This window comes from Epinephelus moara, chromosome 23 (genome assembly GCF_006386435.1).
Source record: "Epinephelus moara isolate mb chromosome 23, YSFRI_EMoa_1.0, whole genome shotgun sequence".
Classification (NCBI taxonomy): Eukaryota; Metazoa; Chordata; class Actinopteri; order Perciformes; family Serranidae; genus Epinephelus; species Epinephelus moara.
Genome location: NC_065528.1, coordinates 31,396,567 through 31,413,465, shown reverse-complemented (window position 1 = coordinate 31,413,465; position 16,899 = coordinate 31,396,567). Strand labels below are relative to the sequence as shown.

Genomic DNA, 16,899 nt, shown 5'->3' with positions numbered 1-16,899 from the left:
TTTTAAAACTCACAATTTTGAATTTTTATTCATTTCATCTATATTTTTCTGTACCATTCAAACTTTTTTTTTTTTTTAAAGCTTTGACCTAGTTTAATGATCTCACATATATATATATATATAGAGAGAGAGAGAGAGAGAGAGAGAGAGGGATTATTTTTTATTTTAAAACTCATTTTGAGTTTTTACAACATCTCATCTATTTTTTTCTATACTTTACCCTTTTTTGATTAATAATTCATAGCTTTGACCTAGTAACTCTTTGTTTTTTCTTGGCATTAATAACCTTCCATATTTTCATACAGGCAGAGGTTTTATAAAGTCAACTATTTATCTCTTTTATCTAACAGTCCTGGTCAAATATCTGTTTAAGTGGTGAAGTGTTTTTCCTTCACATGTATTGTTCATGTTCAGCCTCGTTAATTATTGACTGACCTTCCTTTAAGATGCTTATATAAACTGGGATTTTATTTTAAAAGACGGGGTTTTAAAACAGAAGAAGGAGCTTTTTCTTGAAATATAAATGTAATTTCTTGAGGTTAATTTGTAGTGCTAATGAAAGTGTGTGTTGCCGTCAGATTTTGGGATGCAGGCTCCATCCCTCCCCCCTTCCAGAGGACAAAGACTAAAATGGGTCAGACTCTGGAGAGAAGCAGATCTTCCGCACCAGCCATCATGTAATGTAGTTCATCATCCTGGAGACAGAAACAAGATGCTGCTGACGGGATTTATGGCGTTTCGGTAACGGATCCAACATGTTGCCTCCACAAACGGTTTGATCCCGTGTATTTAACGGCCGGTGATGACGGACACACGTTTATTATCCAGCATTTAAAGGAGAAAAACACGAATATTTCTGAATCGTGCCACCAGTTTTTTTTTTTTTTTTTTACCAACATGTCCTCTCGGGATGGGTGAAGCATCTTGTTCGCTTACTGGGACTGAACTGGCTTGATTGGGATCTTTGCTGCCTGCTGGTGAGGCTTCCAGTTTCCAGTCAAACACCGACTCATCAGGCGGAGGACTGACCGACGGAGGGATGATGGACGCGGCGCCGAGTTAATCTGTGTCCTCGGTGAAGAGAAAGGTACAACCGTGAAGCTGTGGAGGGAGGGGGGTAGAAAACATCATTATTACACCATGTTGCTTTGTGTCCCAGTTTAGGCTGCATTATCCGGTAACATTAGCACCATTAAAACCAGTACAGCGACACGTTTGTTCGGCAGGTGGTACATGGAATAACCCAGCAGCGAACACTTACACAAAGGCACAAATTAGCTGCCTGTTATTAAGCTATTGAAAAGACTTAAGCTGTGTTTAACTGAAATATTTAGCTACTAGCTTATTTGTGTTGCTTTATTGCATCTTTATAGCATCTTGTGTCAGTTCGTTCTGAATATACAGAAGTGTTATTAGCTTCGCTTTCGCCCAAAGACGTCTTCTCAAGTTCTTCTCAGCCACAAATAGCTAGCTAGTTAACAGTGTTGTTATTTTAACTATAAAGATGTCTCAGACCCATTTCATAACTTATTCTAATTTATGTCTTTTAGCTTGTGTCTCTGTGCAAGATATAGCTCACGCGAAATTCCTTCGCTCTATTTCCCTCACTGCCGAACTGACGCGTCTTCGCCCGCCGACGTCGAATCTTTTTCAGACGAATTTTAGCTTCGCCTTTAGTTAGCCTGAATAAAACTGACATCTTTACAGTGCTGGAAAGTAACTAAGTACGTTTAATCAACTACTGTGCAACGTTGAGGTACTTGTACGTTAAATTGTAAACCCTAATCCGTGCATGACACAAAATTTTAACGTAAAGTTGACACAGTGTCCCAGATTGTCAAAATTACATAACTTTATGTTCACTTGACACAAAAATTCATCCCGTGAGTTTGACTTTTTTTTTGTAAACAATTTTTAATTTACATTATCATTATGCACTTAAAATATATCTTTATTGTTAAATGAAATCATCTTGTATCAGTTTGTTCTGAGTACACAGAAGTGTTATTAGCTTCGCTTTTGCCCAAAGACGTCTTCTCTAGTTATTTTTACACACAAACAGCTAGCTGGTTATTAGTGTTGTTACGTCAGTTATAATTCTGACCATACCCTATTTCAATTTTAATCTATGACTTCTTGCTTGTGTCTCTGTGCAAGCTACAGCTCACGCGAAATTCCTTCGCTCTGTTTCCTTCTCAGCCAAACTGACAAATATTCACCTGCCGATATCAAATCTTATCCAGGCAAATATTAGCTTCGCCTTCAGTTAGCCTGAAAAAAAACTGACATATTTACAGTGGTTGAAAGTAACCAAGTACATTAAATAAACCACTGTACAATTTTGAGGTACTTGTACTTTACACAGTTAACCCCAAATCCATCCATGACACAAAATTTTCACTTGACACAAAAACTCATCCCTTGTGAGTTTATCATAATTTTGTTATGATAAGTCAACAATTTTTTCAGTTAATTTGACTAAATTTTGTAAAGCAGTTTTAGCTTGATTAGTTTAAGGCAAATTAACAACACTGTCATTGTGCACTTACAGTTCAGTTAAATTTTTTTTAAAAAGTTGTAATGTTTTTATGTTCATATGGCATAGAATTAAATGCTCAAACAACAATAACAACAAAAAGTTGTTAAACTGACATAAAATTCTTGTCAGACAAGGGTCATGTGACACATTTATTTTTGTATCTCTTTTACTCAAATCTTTTATTTTACTATTTTGTACTTAACTAAAAGTTTTGAGTTGAGTGAGCAGATTAGGGGTTATAGTTTATAGGTTAGGCTATTTCCATCTACTATTTCCCTCTGAGAAACTTCCATCACTGTATCTCAGAGGGAAATATTGTACTTAATTACTTAATTAGACATTTATTAGTTACATTACAGATCAATTAAAATCAGCTCTACCACAGCAACGTCAAAGTGATGAACACATGAATAAATCTATCATTATAATCCAATGATAATATATTTATCGCTATTATTCTGAAATGGGCCATTCTACATTATAGGTACTTTTACTTTTAAGATTTTAAGTATATTTAATGCGAATATTTTGTACTTTTGCCTAAGTGAGGTTTCTAATGTAAAAAGCAATATTACAATTTAAATGTAATATATTACAAGATTTTTTTTTTACTTAAGTAAAAGTATAAATATTATCAAAACGTACTTAAGTATTAAAAGTTAAACAGACTATTATGCAAATTCATAACAGTATAATCTACTAAAAATACAAAATATTTTATTATCTTATTCTATATATAGATATATATATATATAGAGATATTATATAGATCTAGTACACATCGGTAATACTCAAGTGCCTTTGCTTTGTTACAGATAAAGCTACAATGACGACACCAAGGTCGTATCTTGCAGATATTTTCTGGGATTTAGGGTTAGGGGTTAGGAAGTTTTAATGACCTAAAGAGGACGTCACTTTCTTCAATTACACAAAGATTACTCATGTTTCTCTAACAGATCTCTTCTGGCTAAAGACTATGATTAAATTTAAGTAAAACAAGAGGATTTGATATATTTTTTTTAGCCAGAATTACACTCCTGGGGAAAGTGGAGAGGCCTCTGAAACAACATTAAGACAATTATATTGGAAGATCAAATTTATCGTGAATATATTTGACCTGAGATCTGATAGTTGTTTAGCTTGCTTATAGCCTATTCAATATTTACCTCAACATATATTCAGCCAGGCTGTTTTACACATAAAAACAGTCCAAAAAATCCTAATTTGACCAGAAAATCTGAACTCAAAGTTAACTCGTCAGCTCTTTTTCATATTAAAGTCTTCTTCAGGTCATCTCCCTTCAGAACGGTCGATAGATTCAGTTAAAGGCTCCAAAATAGAAGCTTGACTTTGAGTTCAACTATTTTACTGTTTTTGAGGTTTTATGTGTCTACTGCACTCTTGTCCTTATTTGATCCTTTTTGGTGTCTTATTCTGCTTAATTCTCTGAACTTTTTCATCTAACTGTGGTGCTGAATTGTTTTATTTTTATTTTTTCCATGCAGAGCACTTTGTAACATAAAGTTGATTATATTTTTTTATTATTAAAACTAACTTTGACACTGAAAAATCTGAACATTGTGTCCATAAGATGATATTTGCCTACAGATAAGGCCTCGTGTCTGTCTAATAAGAAGCTCCAGACACAAGCACGGTGCAGACACACCTGGTTACTAATCTAATTGATAGTGGGTCAGATAGCACCAGCTGTAAAAGAGATAAGGTGAAACACTGACACTCTGTCCCGCACAGGAGACGGGTTAAAGTCCTGCTCTGTGGACTGTGGACCCAAAGATCCACTGAGCATCTGATGGAGGACTGTTCACACTGTCGGCCCGGTGAGTTTCTGCTTCAACACAACATATTTTTAGGTTTTGTATCTGAAAAGCTGAAGACAAATTAATGTGTCCGTCATTAACACCCTCGGTGACCTCGTTCACTTTCAGCAGAAATCTAAAAATGGAAGCTCCTTCGCCGGCTCCTGAAGGATTAGCGTCCATTTTTAGATTTCTATTTTTACGGCACAGATTGATTTTTCTATTTTAGCTCTCTTTGTGTGCTGTTGTTGTCGGTGGAGACAGATCTGGGACTCGGGGACGGACACACGAAGATGTTGTAGTGTCACAAACAGTTGAAGCTGCCACTGAGACAAACTGATGAGCTTTGAAAGATGACGTCCAACAAAGTGTTTATTCTTAAGAAAGGGTTGTAGAAACTAATTTAAAGATGATCTGCAGGAGTTTATAAACTCAGTAACTCTAATGTTGTAACATGGTTTTTCCTCTGTGAACAGCCTTACATGCGTTTATGCCCATTGAGGAAATAAAGGACTTTCTCATTAATTCAGTTTTTATTCGGACTCATAATTAGATTGAATTTGGTTCCACTTAATTTCAGTCTTACATGTAGGGCCTCATTTAGTTTTGTTTTACCATAATTAATTAGCAGAAAGTGACGTACGCGTCCCACCAACAAATCAGACACATGTTGATTCAAGAGTTTTTTTTTCTGTAAGCTGTAAACATCTCTGCACACTATTTTTCTGTTTCTGTTTTTCATGCATGTTTTCTATCTGCTCTCAGTTTTGTTTACAAAGCTGTGTTTGGTGACGGAATAAAACCTGTTTATGACTTGTAAACAGCGTTCACGCCAACTTCAAAGTCGTAATTACTAGCAGGAAACTGGATATTTACAGTCAGTAGTCTGACAGCAGGAAGTAGGCCACTCTTTGCCAACATGTTAGCCAATATGCTGATAATGTGTGTATATGTTTCCTCTCTTTATTCAAACCCCCGTTAGCACCAGTATAAGCATTGGGTATTCTTCCTGGGGTCCTCACACATACAGTCACACACACTTCAACATATAACACATAAACACAAACAACAAAACAGCTCATCTCGTTGGTTTAACATTAAACACGGAAAAGAAATAAAATTGTCGTCCTTTTAATAAAAAATTTGGCCAGACGCAAAATAAAAAATCAAACTTTCCTCAAATAATTAACAGAAAACTCATTTTTTTCATCTTTGTACAAATAAATAGTCATTTTTAATAAACATAAATCCTTGTTGGACTGTCCTTAAATTATATGTTTATCCATCCTGTGCTTTTACACATTTAATTTCAAGATAATTGGGTATTTAAACTAAAAGAAAACAAACATGTCTGATTCTCTTCCACGGGGTTTCTTGCTTTCATTCAGGTTTACATTTTATTCTTACAACATTTTTCACCTGTCCTGTTCTTGTATTTTTAAATAAACTTACTTTTTAAATGATGTGTATTCATGCAAATGTTTGTCGGATTCGTCAAACTCTCACAAAACTTTTTACAAAGGCTGATCATTATCATAAATAACACCCTGACATAGACAGTGGCGCCGCGAAGGGGTGGCCAAGGGGGGGCCACAGCCACCCTGATACAATCACAGGCCCCCCCATCACAAAAAATAATGGAAAATAATCGGAGGCCTCTGTGTAGGGTTTCCAGTAAATGTTTTGTTTCTCACAGTCAGTGTACACTTTCAAATTAAAGCAGTATAGTTGTCTTTTCAATAAAATGACAACGGCCCTTTTCGACGAACAATAAATTGCCTAAATTGATAAATATGTCGTCCGCTTCAGGTGGCTAACAAGCACATAAAAATGACATAGTTTTAGATTTATGACATCATATAGTCCATCTTGCTGTCGTTTTTTAACGACACATTTCCAAAACTTCCTGGTACATAAAAACAAAATTCAAACACAACAAAAATCATGTTCCGAAGTCTCACAAGGTGCTAAAAAAAATCACATGCTGCCGTGGAAATGGTTCAGATTTATATTTGTCGTTTGGATTAACAGTCTTTAAAGTCAGTGTTATCGGTTTTATCACACCTTTGTTTGTCACTTATTTCAGTGTAAAATGAAAATTTGGTAACACGCAGCATGTCCTCTGTTTTCAGAACATTAGTGTGGATCTCTGCTCTCCTGCTGTGGACTCTGAGGCGTTTCTGATCACAGACCGTAGATCTGCTGCAGCCATGACTCCTCCAGCCTCCACTCGACCCTCATCATGGACTCTCTCTGTGCTGCTGCTGCTGCTGCTGATGGTGGCCACATCATTTCCTGTGTCAGCTGTGGAGCCGGAGACGTGTTTCTCCAGACAGCACCAGAACGCCATTGTGAACGTTAGGCAGGCGTTAAACAGGTCGACGACGGCCATGGACGCCCGGGTGGTCCGGTCAGAGAGGGACTGTGTCCTCGCCTGCTGCTCAGAGGAAGTCAGACCAGGTGAGACAAACTGAAGGGGGGTACAGACTTAGTCATGTGTGTACCCTGGGCCGTTTCCATGCATTTACCATAAAGATCAGAATACAGGTGCACTCTAACTTTAGCGGCAGATGGTTTGACCGCAGCTCCTGTTCTTCTCTGGTGGACCAGAGGCAGCGTCTGATGTCTCTGCATCGCCTCGGCCATCAGCTTGATGGTGTTTTTCAAAGAACTTGAATATTTTTGACTGAAACTTCTGCAGCTCATTAAAAGCAGCCATCAGTGCGGATCAACATACATTTACATTTCTGTAAAATTGTCAATCACGGTAGTGAAGGTAAACGTTAATAAATGAGTAGCAGAGACACAGGGGAAGTTTCTTTAGTCTCATCTCAGATTTTGTTCATCATTAAGCTAAATGCTGCATAAAAACACTGATTTATTCACAGTGATAAACGTCTCAGACAAACGCTTTGTCCCTGTGGGAGCTAAAATAACAATGAGGTACATTTTAGGATCCAGTCGAGACGTCTGCCTTTGAAAACACTCAAGTGGGTCAAAGTGGGATTCAGTGACGGGCTTTTTGTAGCGTCTCAGGCTGAGACGTGAGAGCTTTACTTAGAAATCTGCTTCCATTTCTAAGAACAGATATTTTAATCTCAGCAGTTAAAACTTGGTCGCGTTATATAATTAGACGGATATTTGAAAGACAAATCTAAAACTGCCGACAGACCCGATGTCACGCAGTTAAGCACAGTGCAGGGAAGTCAGTTTATTAAAATACTGCACTCAAGTTCAATCCTGAAGTATTTATTTCACTTTATGTTCCTACTCCACTTGATTTCAGAGTAAAATATTGTACTTTTTACTCCACTACATTTATCTGACAACAAGTTGGTACAGTTTTTCGGGTTACATTAATACATAATTTTACATCCAGAGCAAGTACACAAAAGTAGTGTGTAATACACTGTAAAATGTACCTATTTTTAAACCGTCATTTACAAAACTTAAATTTTAATTAAATTTCTCAGTTCATCCAAAACACACCTCCCACATCAACAGCACAAAGAGTCACACTCTTACAGGAACAGTCCACCCCAAAATCAAAAACACATATTTTTTCCTCTTACCTGAGGCCTGAACTACGGAGCCAGTTCAGCTTACCCAGGATATCTTCTCGTTATCTGGTTTGACTAACCCTCACATTGTCCTTCTGGATAACTGGTGCTACAAAGCTGGTTATCAACTAGTTCAGTCAACTCTGGGTTTTCCTATCAGCCACAAGTGACATCATCAGAATCCATGAATGAAGTAGGCTGCTTCATATTATATGAGATGAAACGGTAGCAAATTTTTTTGCAACTACAAGACAGTAAAATGTCAGTGGGGTGGGATGTAACCGACAATCTGTAATCTTAAAACAGAAAATCTAGAAAGTTGAAAACACTATTGAAAAATTCACCTTCAGTTGAGACTTAAATCTCATGCAGGTATCACCAGGCTACATGTGACAGTATAGAGTATTGATTGCTGTGTAGTTGGATGATGATGAAACTCCTCTGAATATGTCACATAAAATACTTAAAAGTAACACCAGACAGTTTGATTCTACTGACCTATAACAATATATAGACGCCTCTGTTTTTTACCTGTGACTCTGGACTTTTGTCCATGGATACTTTTTTCTTCAGTGATGTGATTGGTCAGAGGTCGGGGTGTTGACAGGCTGTGATCAGGTAAGCTGTTCAGCATCAGTTACCATGGTGATTTATCCTGGTAAAAAAGAGAACCAGCTTCATAGTACTGAAAACCCAGAGTTAACCCTGAAGTTACCTCGCTAACTCCAAATCCTGCTTTATAGTGCAGGCCTCTGTAGTGCTGTTCATCAGTCTAGATTGTTTTTGTGTGCGTTGGCAAGTTGTAGATGTCTGCTTTCTCTCCAATATAATGAAACACAGCTTGTGATGCTCAAAGTGCCAAAATAATACATCTGAAAAACTCAACATCAGTGTCTCTTTCCAGAAATCATCACCTGGTTACTCAAGATAATCCACAGACCTTGTTGTTGTAGCTTCATGTAGGAGCTATTTTCTTTTGGCCAAACTACACCAGCCAACCGTATCACTGTGCAGAAGGAAGTGTGCATCTACTCACAGAAAAGATGCTCATGCTCGTGACAGTGCAAGACGTAAACGCTAATGGCATCCTCCTCGACTGAGCTGGAACGTTGGCTAGCTAGCAGTCGATACAAGCTTCCTGTAAAAGGAAAACAAATGTGAACTTTTTGTAAACCAGTACAAAACCAACAACAACAACATGTTTACCCAACACATGAGGAGGGAGGAAGTCAGGTGACATAGTACAAAAGCAACAAAGTCTGTTCCCCCCTGTCGATACGTTCAGGTCCTTCAGATTCTGACCGTTGTTTTTGTGTTTCCGAAGGTGCCAAGTGCAACATGGCTGTGTTCAAGGGCAACAAACACGCCGGTGACGATAACTGCTTCCTGTTCCACTGTCAGACGGAGCAGGACTGTCCGTTAATGAAGGCACCGGAAGGCATCAACACCTACGACATATACAAAGGTACATTCATCTTCTCTTTCATCAGAACTTAATTTCTTCTTTCCTTCACATGATGTTCTGTTATTTTAAAGAGTCACTATACCGCTATTATCCTCACTGTGCTTCTTTTCATTTGGTGAGGTGTTGAGATATGACTTCTGCTGTCATCTTAGAACAGTGGAGCTGAATCAGTTTTGGTTTGAGGTTCTCTGATGGATTAGTCAGATTGATGGGGAAGTCATCAAGAACATCAGACAGGTTTTAAGCAAGCCTCCACTTATACCATATATTCCAAACCAATTTTCAACCATTTGTAATTCAGAAACAGTTTGCCATCGACTGACACCAGCTCTTAATTAAAAACTGTAACTGTATTGTCAACCCAATCACCAGGAAACAAATTGGCATTGTAAGTTTCTGCAAACCATGGATACATGACATTTCCTTGGTCGTATGTATTGCATATATTGAAACTTTGACGTTTAACAGCACTGTGGTTATCATTTGGCTTAAAATACCCGGCTTTGGATGTACAATCCCGGCAGTAAAAACAGTAACTGGTAAAAAAAACCAAAAAAAACACTCACATTGGGGGCTAAAATCCGATACAAACAGAATTGACTGTTTCACAGTGGGTGTTCTTGTTTGTTGGTCTCAAACAGTGGTCTGCAGTTTGGCAGGCGTCTCGTCAAACATGCACATGTAATGTATTCATGGTTTACAGAAATGTACAATGCCAACATTTTCTTCTAGCAACTATTCAGATGATTTTATGTAATATGATCTCTGCAGCTCTTTGGACTCTGTTTTTTAGCTTCCTAAAACTCAAGCTGATGAACATGGTGGAACATTTAGCAGCGGACAGAGACAGATTTTTCCACCCAATTTGAATGTTATCAGCCCATTAAATGATTACCAGTTGTCAGAAGGCTCTATGATTTGCACCATGGCCCTACTCTACCTCCTTATGGAGCTGCATTAGGGTCAAAAGTTTTGTACTTGAAAAAATAAAATTTGAAACTGAAAAATCATGTGTTGATCTTGAATTTTGAAAAATTTTGAAAGTGAAAAAATTAGATTTGAAACTGTAAAAAATAAGATCTGGATTTGAAAAGATAAAACATGCAACTGAAAAAAATAAGACCTCAAATGTTAAAATATATATGGAAGTGAAAAGTGAAAATAAATTATTTATTCAAAAGAATTGCAAAAGTGAATCAAAATTATATTTAACTTGAAAAAACATTTCATACACTTTTTTTTATTTTGAATACATTGTTGTATTTTTCAAAATTCAAGATCAACACATGAATTTTCAGTTTCAAATTTTATTTTTTCAAGTACAAAACTTTTGACCCTAATGTAGCTCCATACCTCCTACATTTATTGTTAGGCGGCGACCTCTAGTGACTGTAGTAACTATGACGGGAGCAAAAGAAGAAGTCGGGGGCGTCGGTGGCTTAGTGGTAGAGCAGGCGCCCCATGTACAAGGCTGTTGCCGCAGCAGCCCGGGTTCGACTCCAGCCTGTGGCCCCTTGCTGCATGTCCCTCCCTCTCTCTCTCTCCCCCTTTCACACTTGTCTGTTCTATCCATTGAAGGCCAAAATGCCCCAAAAATATCTTTAAAAAAAAAAAGAAGAAGAAGTCAGGTGACATAGTATAAAGAGTGACAACTCTGTGTATGGAGGAGGTCGATGGATGGGTCAAACAAACAGAGGACTTTCACCCAGGAGACCACTGTTGGTGTCCGGTGTGAAACCAAAAGGGTGAAACCAGAAGTCATCAATAGGTGTTTTCGCACCGGTGGAACTTTTTCATTGTTCTATGGACCCCCTTTTTTGTGTCCACACTGCGAGAACAAGGAGAACTCATGTTTCTTTGAACCCCATTTTGAGGGACCTTTTAAGCTCCTATTTCGGAGTAGGTACTGGTGACTGGTAGGACACGTGAGCCAATGCAGCACCGGCAACTGCCATTTTTAAAAACCTCTTACCTGTGTAAACAAGAGAGACCATAATAAACAAACAACATCTCATAACAAGTTAAGTTCTCACAGGAGCTTCCCAGAACTGTTTGATCCAAAAACACCAATAGTCTTCAGAGTTATGTAACATTCTTATTTTAATCCTCACAGCGATCTCTTCCAAAACATACGTAGCCATAGTTTTGACGGCTTAACCCTCACCTCAGGAGGTGGTGGGGACCAAAAACGGAGCTAAAAGAGAAAGAATATTGGACCTACATTCAGGTGGACACAAACACAAAGCCTCTTAATGGATCATCATGTTGCTCTGTAACTGCTGGCTGTGGAAATCACTAACTGTTAGCTAACATGTTAGCATCAGCTACTTCATAAGATAATCATATTTAAACTTGACTTTGACTTCTGACTTTGTCTTCTCTCCTGCATAGGCTTGATTCATCCAACCACTGTGAGGCCTGTGACCATGACGACCACCACCACAGAACAAACCACCACCACCTCCACCACCACCACGCCGGCCCCAACTACACCAACAACCACGCAACCCACCACCACTACAACCACCACACCGAGTACAACATCACCACCAGCAACGACTACAACCTCTGCGCCATCCACAACTTCAACCACCATCGCCACCACAACAACACCTCCACCCATCATCATCATTGCCACTATGGCTCCGGTAACTCCAGCACCCACCACCACCACCACCACCACAACAACAGCTTCTACTACTACAACCACCACCACCCCCACCACCATAGTGAAGAAGCCAAACAAGACCAGCAAGAAGCAAAATAAATCAACCAAGAAAGTAAAACCTCATCCTGTCAGCACCACCACATCCGCTCCACCGACACAGAGCTCCACCACATCGCTTCCTGTTGTAACCACCAGCAAAGAGGCTGCACCAAGAACTACTGAAAGACCACAGCCCAATACTGAAACTACTTCAACTACTACTACAACCACAACAACCACTGCGACTACTACTACAACTCCCACTACTATTACCACCACTACAACTCCTCCTCCACCTACTACAACCACCACTCCTACTACTACTACTACCACTACCACTACCACTACCACTACTACCTTACCCACCACTACTACTACTACTCCACTTCCTACCACCACCACTACAACCACCACCACAACCACCGATCCACCCACCATGAGGACGACTCCAGCACAGAGTCTCGTCATCATCCCCAAAGGCGCCGTCCAGTCCGACCACGCCCTCCAGAACTCAAGCGTTGGCCGAGGAAAAACGGCGGTGGCAGCACGGGGGGCGTTGAAAAGCGGCGTGGTGGCGTTCATGGTGCTGGGGCTCGCCATACTCACACTGGCCCTGGCCGTCGGCGGCCGCAAGGCAATGGAGTCCTTTGACAGACGCCATTACACGAGACTGGAGCTGAATGACCTGCACTACGAGGTGTGAGGGAGGACACAGCGCCTCACAGGTGTTTGGTTTTTACAATGGAAGCTCAGAAGGACAAAAAGCAAGACTTTAAATGAGTTCATTTAAGATTGTTAACGTTCATCTGATAGTAATTTTAAAACAGCACAAAGTTACACAATAACAGAATGTCTGCGTCACTTAAGAGGCGTCACACCGTGTGGAGAATACTCGATCCTGATTGGCCAGAGCGGGTGCATTATTTTGAATTAACCACACAGGTGCGACACAGTTTATTTACATTAACACAGTTATGTTTATTACCCTGAAATATGAGAGAAGAGGACTTTGATCTTTGGCAGGTGGCTGTGATTTAAGAAGCATAATGAACTCAGACCTGTGCAGTTATTGAAATTAATGCACTCTGAAGACAAACCCGTAGAATCTGCATCTCACATTATTTCTTAATAGGAGTAGGCGATATCGATAAAATCCTCCACCACAGAAGTTTCATTCACGTCTTTATTTTAAAATGAGCTACTTTAACAAAACACTGGATTACCTGAAAAATGCATCGTTTCAAAGCGGAAAACTGTTTTTTTTAACAGTTTTGGAGGTTCGTGATTTTTCATGGACAGAGCCGAAATATAATTTTCATCGTGATATATATAAATATCATGAAACCGTAAATTTAAAAGCACCAGACGGAGATACTGTATCTGTGTTTGGTTGCCAAAAAGAATGCAACGCATGACAAATCAAGAACAGCCCGCTCGCTAGAAGAAACTGTTGGCGTTATGCGATTCTGCAAACCACGAATACGTTACATTTGTTTCATACGTATCATATCAACGTTTCTAAAGTGACGTAATGTATGAGCTGACTTTATCACTGGTTCAACTTAAAGAAATTAAGGTCACACTTCACGTTCGTCTTTTTGAGTAGTTCCCAATCAGGCATCCTTGAGTTAGTCCAATACATCTTTATTAATCTCACAAACTCAAATAGTTTCGTACAACCAACAAGAAGCTTAATTAAGTTAACCCAACTTAATTTCTATCCAAAAGTTGTGGTCATAGGTATTCTTACTTATTTTAATTCCATCCTACTCAAAAAATGTTTTGATTTTGACCAACTTCTTAAAATAAGTTGTAATGTAACGTATCCGTGGTTTGCAGAAACGAACAATGCCAACACTTTCTGCCGATTGTGTTGTCTAGAAACATCACAATGATGCAAAAATTATATGAAAATAATCATAAATCTTTCCTCTCAACATTTTGACTTTTGTCTCAGAATGAAGTCATTTTATCATATTTGTCCTCACAAATCTGACATTTTCTCAAATCTTTAAATGCTGTGGCGGCGTGTTGCTGCCACCATCACAACAAAAATATTTGCTCAGTTTCCTGTTATAACATGAAAAGTTTTTATGTCCCCTGTACACAAGCTTCACTACAAGATATTTTTCATTTTATTCTGAAATATTTTCTCACCACTGGAGACCAAATTATTCGTTTTAACATACTTTTTTATTAAAAAACAAATCACTTTATCTTATCAAGTTACAAAATCTTCCTGTTATATATAAATATATATTATAAGAGCCATTTGAAATCATTAATCACATTTTTCAATGACCATATCGTATGATAATGCTGCTGAAATGTGGCACTTTTCACTTTATCCTACAAAACATGACAAAAACTCACTAAATAAAAATTAACGAAGAACATTTATTGAAAACAATATTTTAGGAGCATAATTCATTAGAGATTTTGAGTGATTACTTCAATGGCATTTTCCTTTGATGAACAAAAAAGCATAAAATAATAATTTTTGTAATAAGTTTAACCAACTAATATTACTGGTGCCGGTTAGCAAGGGTGCAGCGTTTATTGAACTAGTCGGCTAACAGCTCATACCTCTTGCTGTTACACAAAATCAGTGTTTGTATTGTTATTGCTTAAATGTTAATAACACAGGAAACTTTCATATGTTGTTAAATGTGAAAAGTTTCTTGTTTTGATCAGATAAAAAGATTTTGTGTAATAACAGGTGGGTTTCTACTCATATCCTCCTGAGACCCGAACTTTTGTTTGGTATGCATTTATAATTTCTCCTAGCTATTTGGGATCAATAGGACCCGAAAAGTATAAAAAACTAAACATTTTTAACGGTAATTAAGTTTCAATCTCCTCAAACGAGACAAGAATAAAGTCCTGTTGTCTTCAAACAAGTACTTCCTAATTAACAGTATCTTGTTCCTGTTGCTAAAATTGGTCAAATTTACTGCCATATTAAACTGCAAACATTATTATTAATAATTAAATAAAGTTTCAACCATAACGTGATCAGGTTGTGGACCTTGTCCACTTTTGTGTCGGGATCAGCCGCAGACTGACTTGGCAGAGATGGCTGCCATCTTGTTTTTACATGGATTAGTGTATTGTGCTCTTACTGCCACTAGATGGCACAAAAATGTCCATGAACGAGGACAACAGGTCTAAGTTAAGTAGAATGAAGTATGAGGTCATGTAAATCTAAAATGTGATGTCCTCGTATGAGGACACAGGGTCTCAGGAGGATGTAACAAGAATAAATTATATGTTATAGTCATAAAAAATTATTGCAACAACAAAAATAATGTATTAATACGAAGAAAATGTCTTAATAATATGAACATGTCTTGATATAGTATGAGAGGGAGCTCAGTAAAACAAGAAGCTTTTCATGTTATAAAGAAAGTTGAGTTTTTTTTCTGACTTTCTGGTTTTAATCACTTTTATTCCTGACGTTATTTATCTTGAGTCAGAGCCAGAGAGTGAGGTCATTTCCTGTTAACCTCCTGATGCGTTGATTTAGTCGTCGCTGACTGCAGAGAAACTTCAGCTGGTGATCGAATACAAAGAACAAACAGCAATATTTTTATTCCCTGAATCTCAGGAAGCCTCTGAAGTCGATGTAGAGAAACTCTGGATTGTACGAGCGGCCACAGATTTGTACATTCGGCCTTCTGGTTTCGAGGCCTTCTTCTTCGCCATGGGGTCGATCAGCCCTTTGTGTATAAGATGTACACTTGCATGTCTTTTTACTTCCACATGCTTCAGCCATACGAGCCTGTGACTGCTTCTTAACTCGCCGACTCGGCCCGAACGTCGGTCTCACACTCTCACTGTGTTGTTTTTGTATTCTGTCCACATTTCTCTGGTTTCACACGTGGATAAAGATTTCAAACGATGGATGCAATTCTTTGAAAATTGATGCACTATTGTATCCTGTGTTTTTTGATAAATATGATATGCTTCTTTTTGAATATTAGATTGTTTTTCATAAGTAAGAGTACACTGGCCGCGCACTATTTTCCTATAATAATAATAATAAGTACATTTGTATTGGGTGTCAGTGTATGAGGAGGAGGGGGTGGAGGCTGCTGCAGCGTCAGCTCACCACCAGGGGGCAGCAGCAGCCTGATGAACCTCCTGCACACACTGACCTGAAGAAGCCTGAAGCTGCACTGTTGACTTGTTTTCACTTCTATTGCTTTGATTTCTACAGCGTCTAATTATTTACATCGATGGTGATAGTTTGGTCGTGTTTTGTGAAGTGATGCTTTTGCATAAGTTTGGAATTTGATGTTTTGTTCTTGTAAGGATTAAAAAAAATGTGATTTTTGAAGGTGTTGTCGTCGTTTTACTGATTCTGACTCTGCAGCAGGTGATAAACCTCAAACTAAGCACAGTATGACTCAGTTTCTTATGATGGTGTGTCACCACCAGTGTTGGGAAGGTAACTTTTAAAATGTAATCGGTTATAGATACAAGTTACCCTGTTGAAAATGTATAAAGGTATGTAACTATTTTAATTACTTCATCAAAGTAATTTGGAAGCAGTCCAGTTTGGAACCTCAGAATTGCATCTCTGCTTTTTGCAGATGATGTGATTCTGTTTGCTTCATCACACCGTGACCCCCAGCATGCATCTGGGCGGTTTGCAGCCAAGTGTGAAGCGGTCAGGATGAGAGTCAGCACCTCCAAATCTGAGGCCATGGTTCTCTGACGGAAAACGTTACTGCCTCAAGCGAGGGAGTTCAAGTATCTCGGGGTCTTGCTCTCGAGTGAGGGGAGAATTGAGTGTGAGATGGATCGAT

General features: G+C 38.5%; 1 protein-coding gene across 1 annotated transcript; it reads left to right on the top strand.

Annotated features, from left to right (window-relative positions):
- The first annotated feature begins 147 nt into the window (after positions 1-147).
- Positions 148-16,425, top strand: mansc1 (MANSC domain containing 1). The gene is made up of 5 exons (XM_050036351.1): positions 148-1,087; positions 4,292-4,377; positions 6,489-6,816; positions 9,241-9,381; positions 11,773-16,425. Exons 3-5 carry the CDS (start codon positions 6,567-6,569, stop codon positions 12,789-12,791), a joined length of 1,410 nt encoding a protein of 469 aa, XP_049892308.1. The 5' UTR covers positions 148-1,087; positions 4,292-4,377; positions 6,489-6,566; the 3' UTR covers positions 12,792-16,425.
- Positions 16,426-16,899: the final 474 nt, after the last annotated feature.

What these genes read in the sequence shown, in the direction of transcription:
- mansc1 (XM_050036351.1), top strand. Translation starts at nt 6,567, where the DNA reads ATGACTCCTCCAGCCTCCACTCGACCCTCATCATGGACTCTCTCTGTG. An exon ending in CTCAGAGGAAGTCAGACCAG is followed by an intron (nt 6,817 to 9,240) that starts GTGAGACAAACT and finishes GTGTTTCCGAAG; the next exon opens with GTGCCAAGTGCAACATGGCT. An exon ending in CACCTACGACATATACAAAG is followed by an intron (nt 9,382 to 11,772) that starts GTACATTCATCT and finishes TCTCCTGCATAG; the next exon opens with GCTTGATTCATCCAACCACT.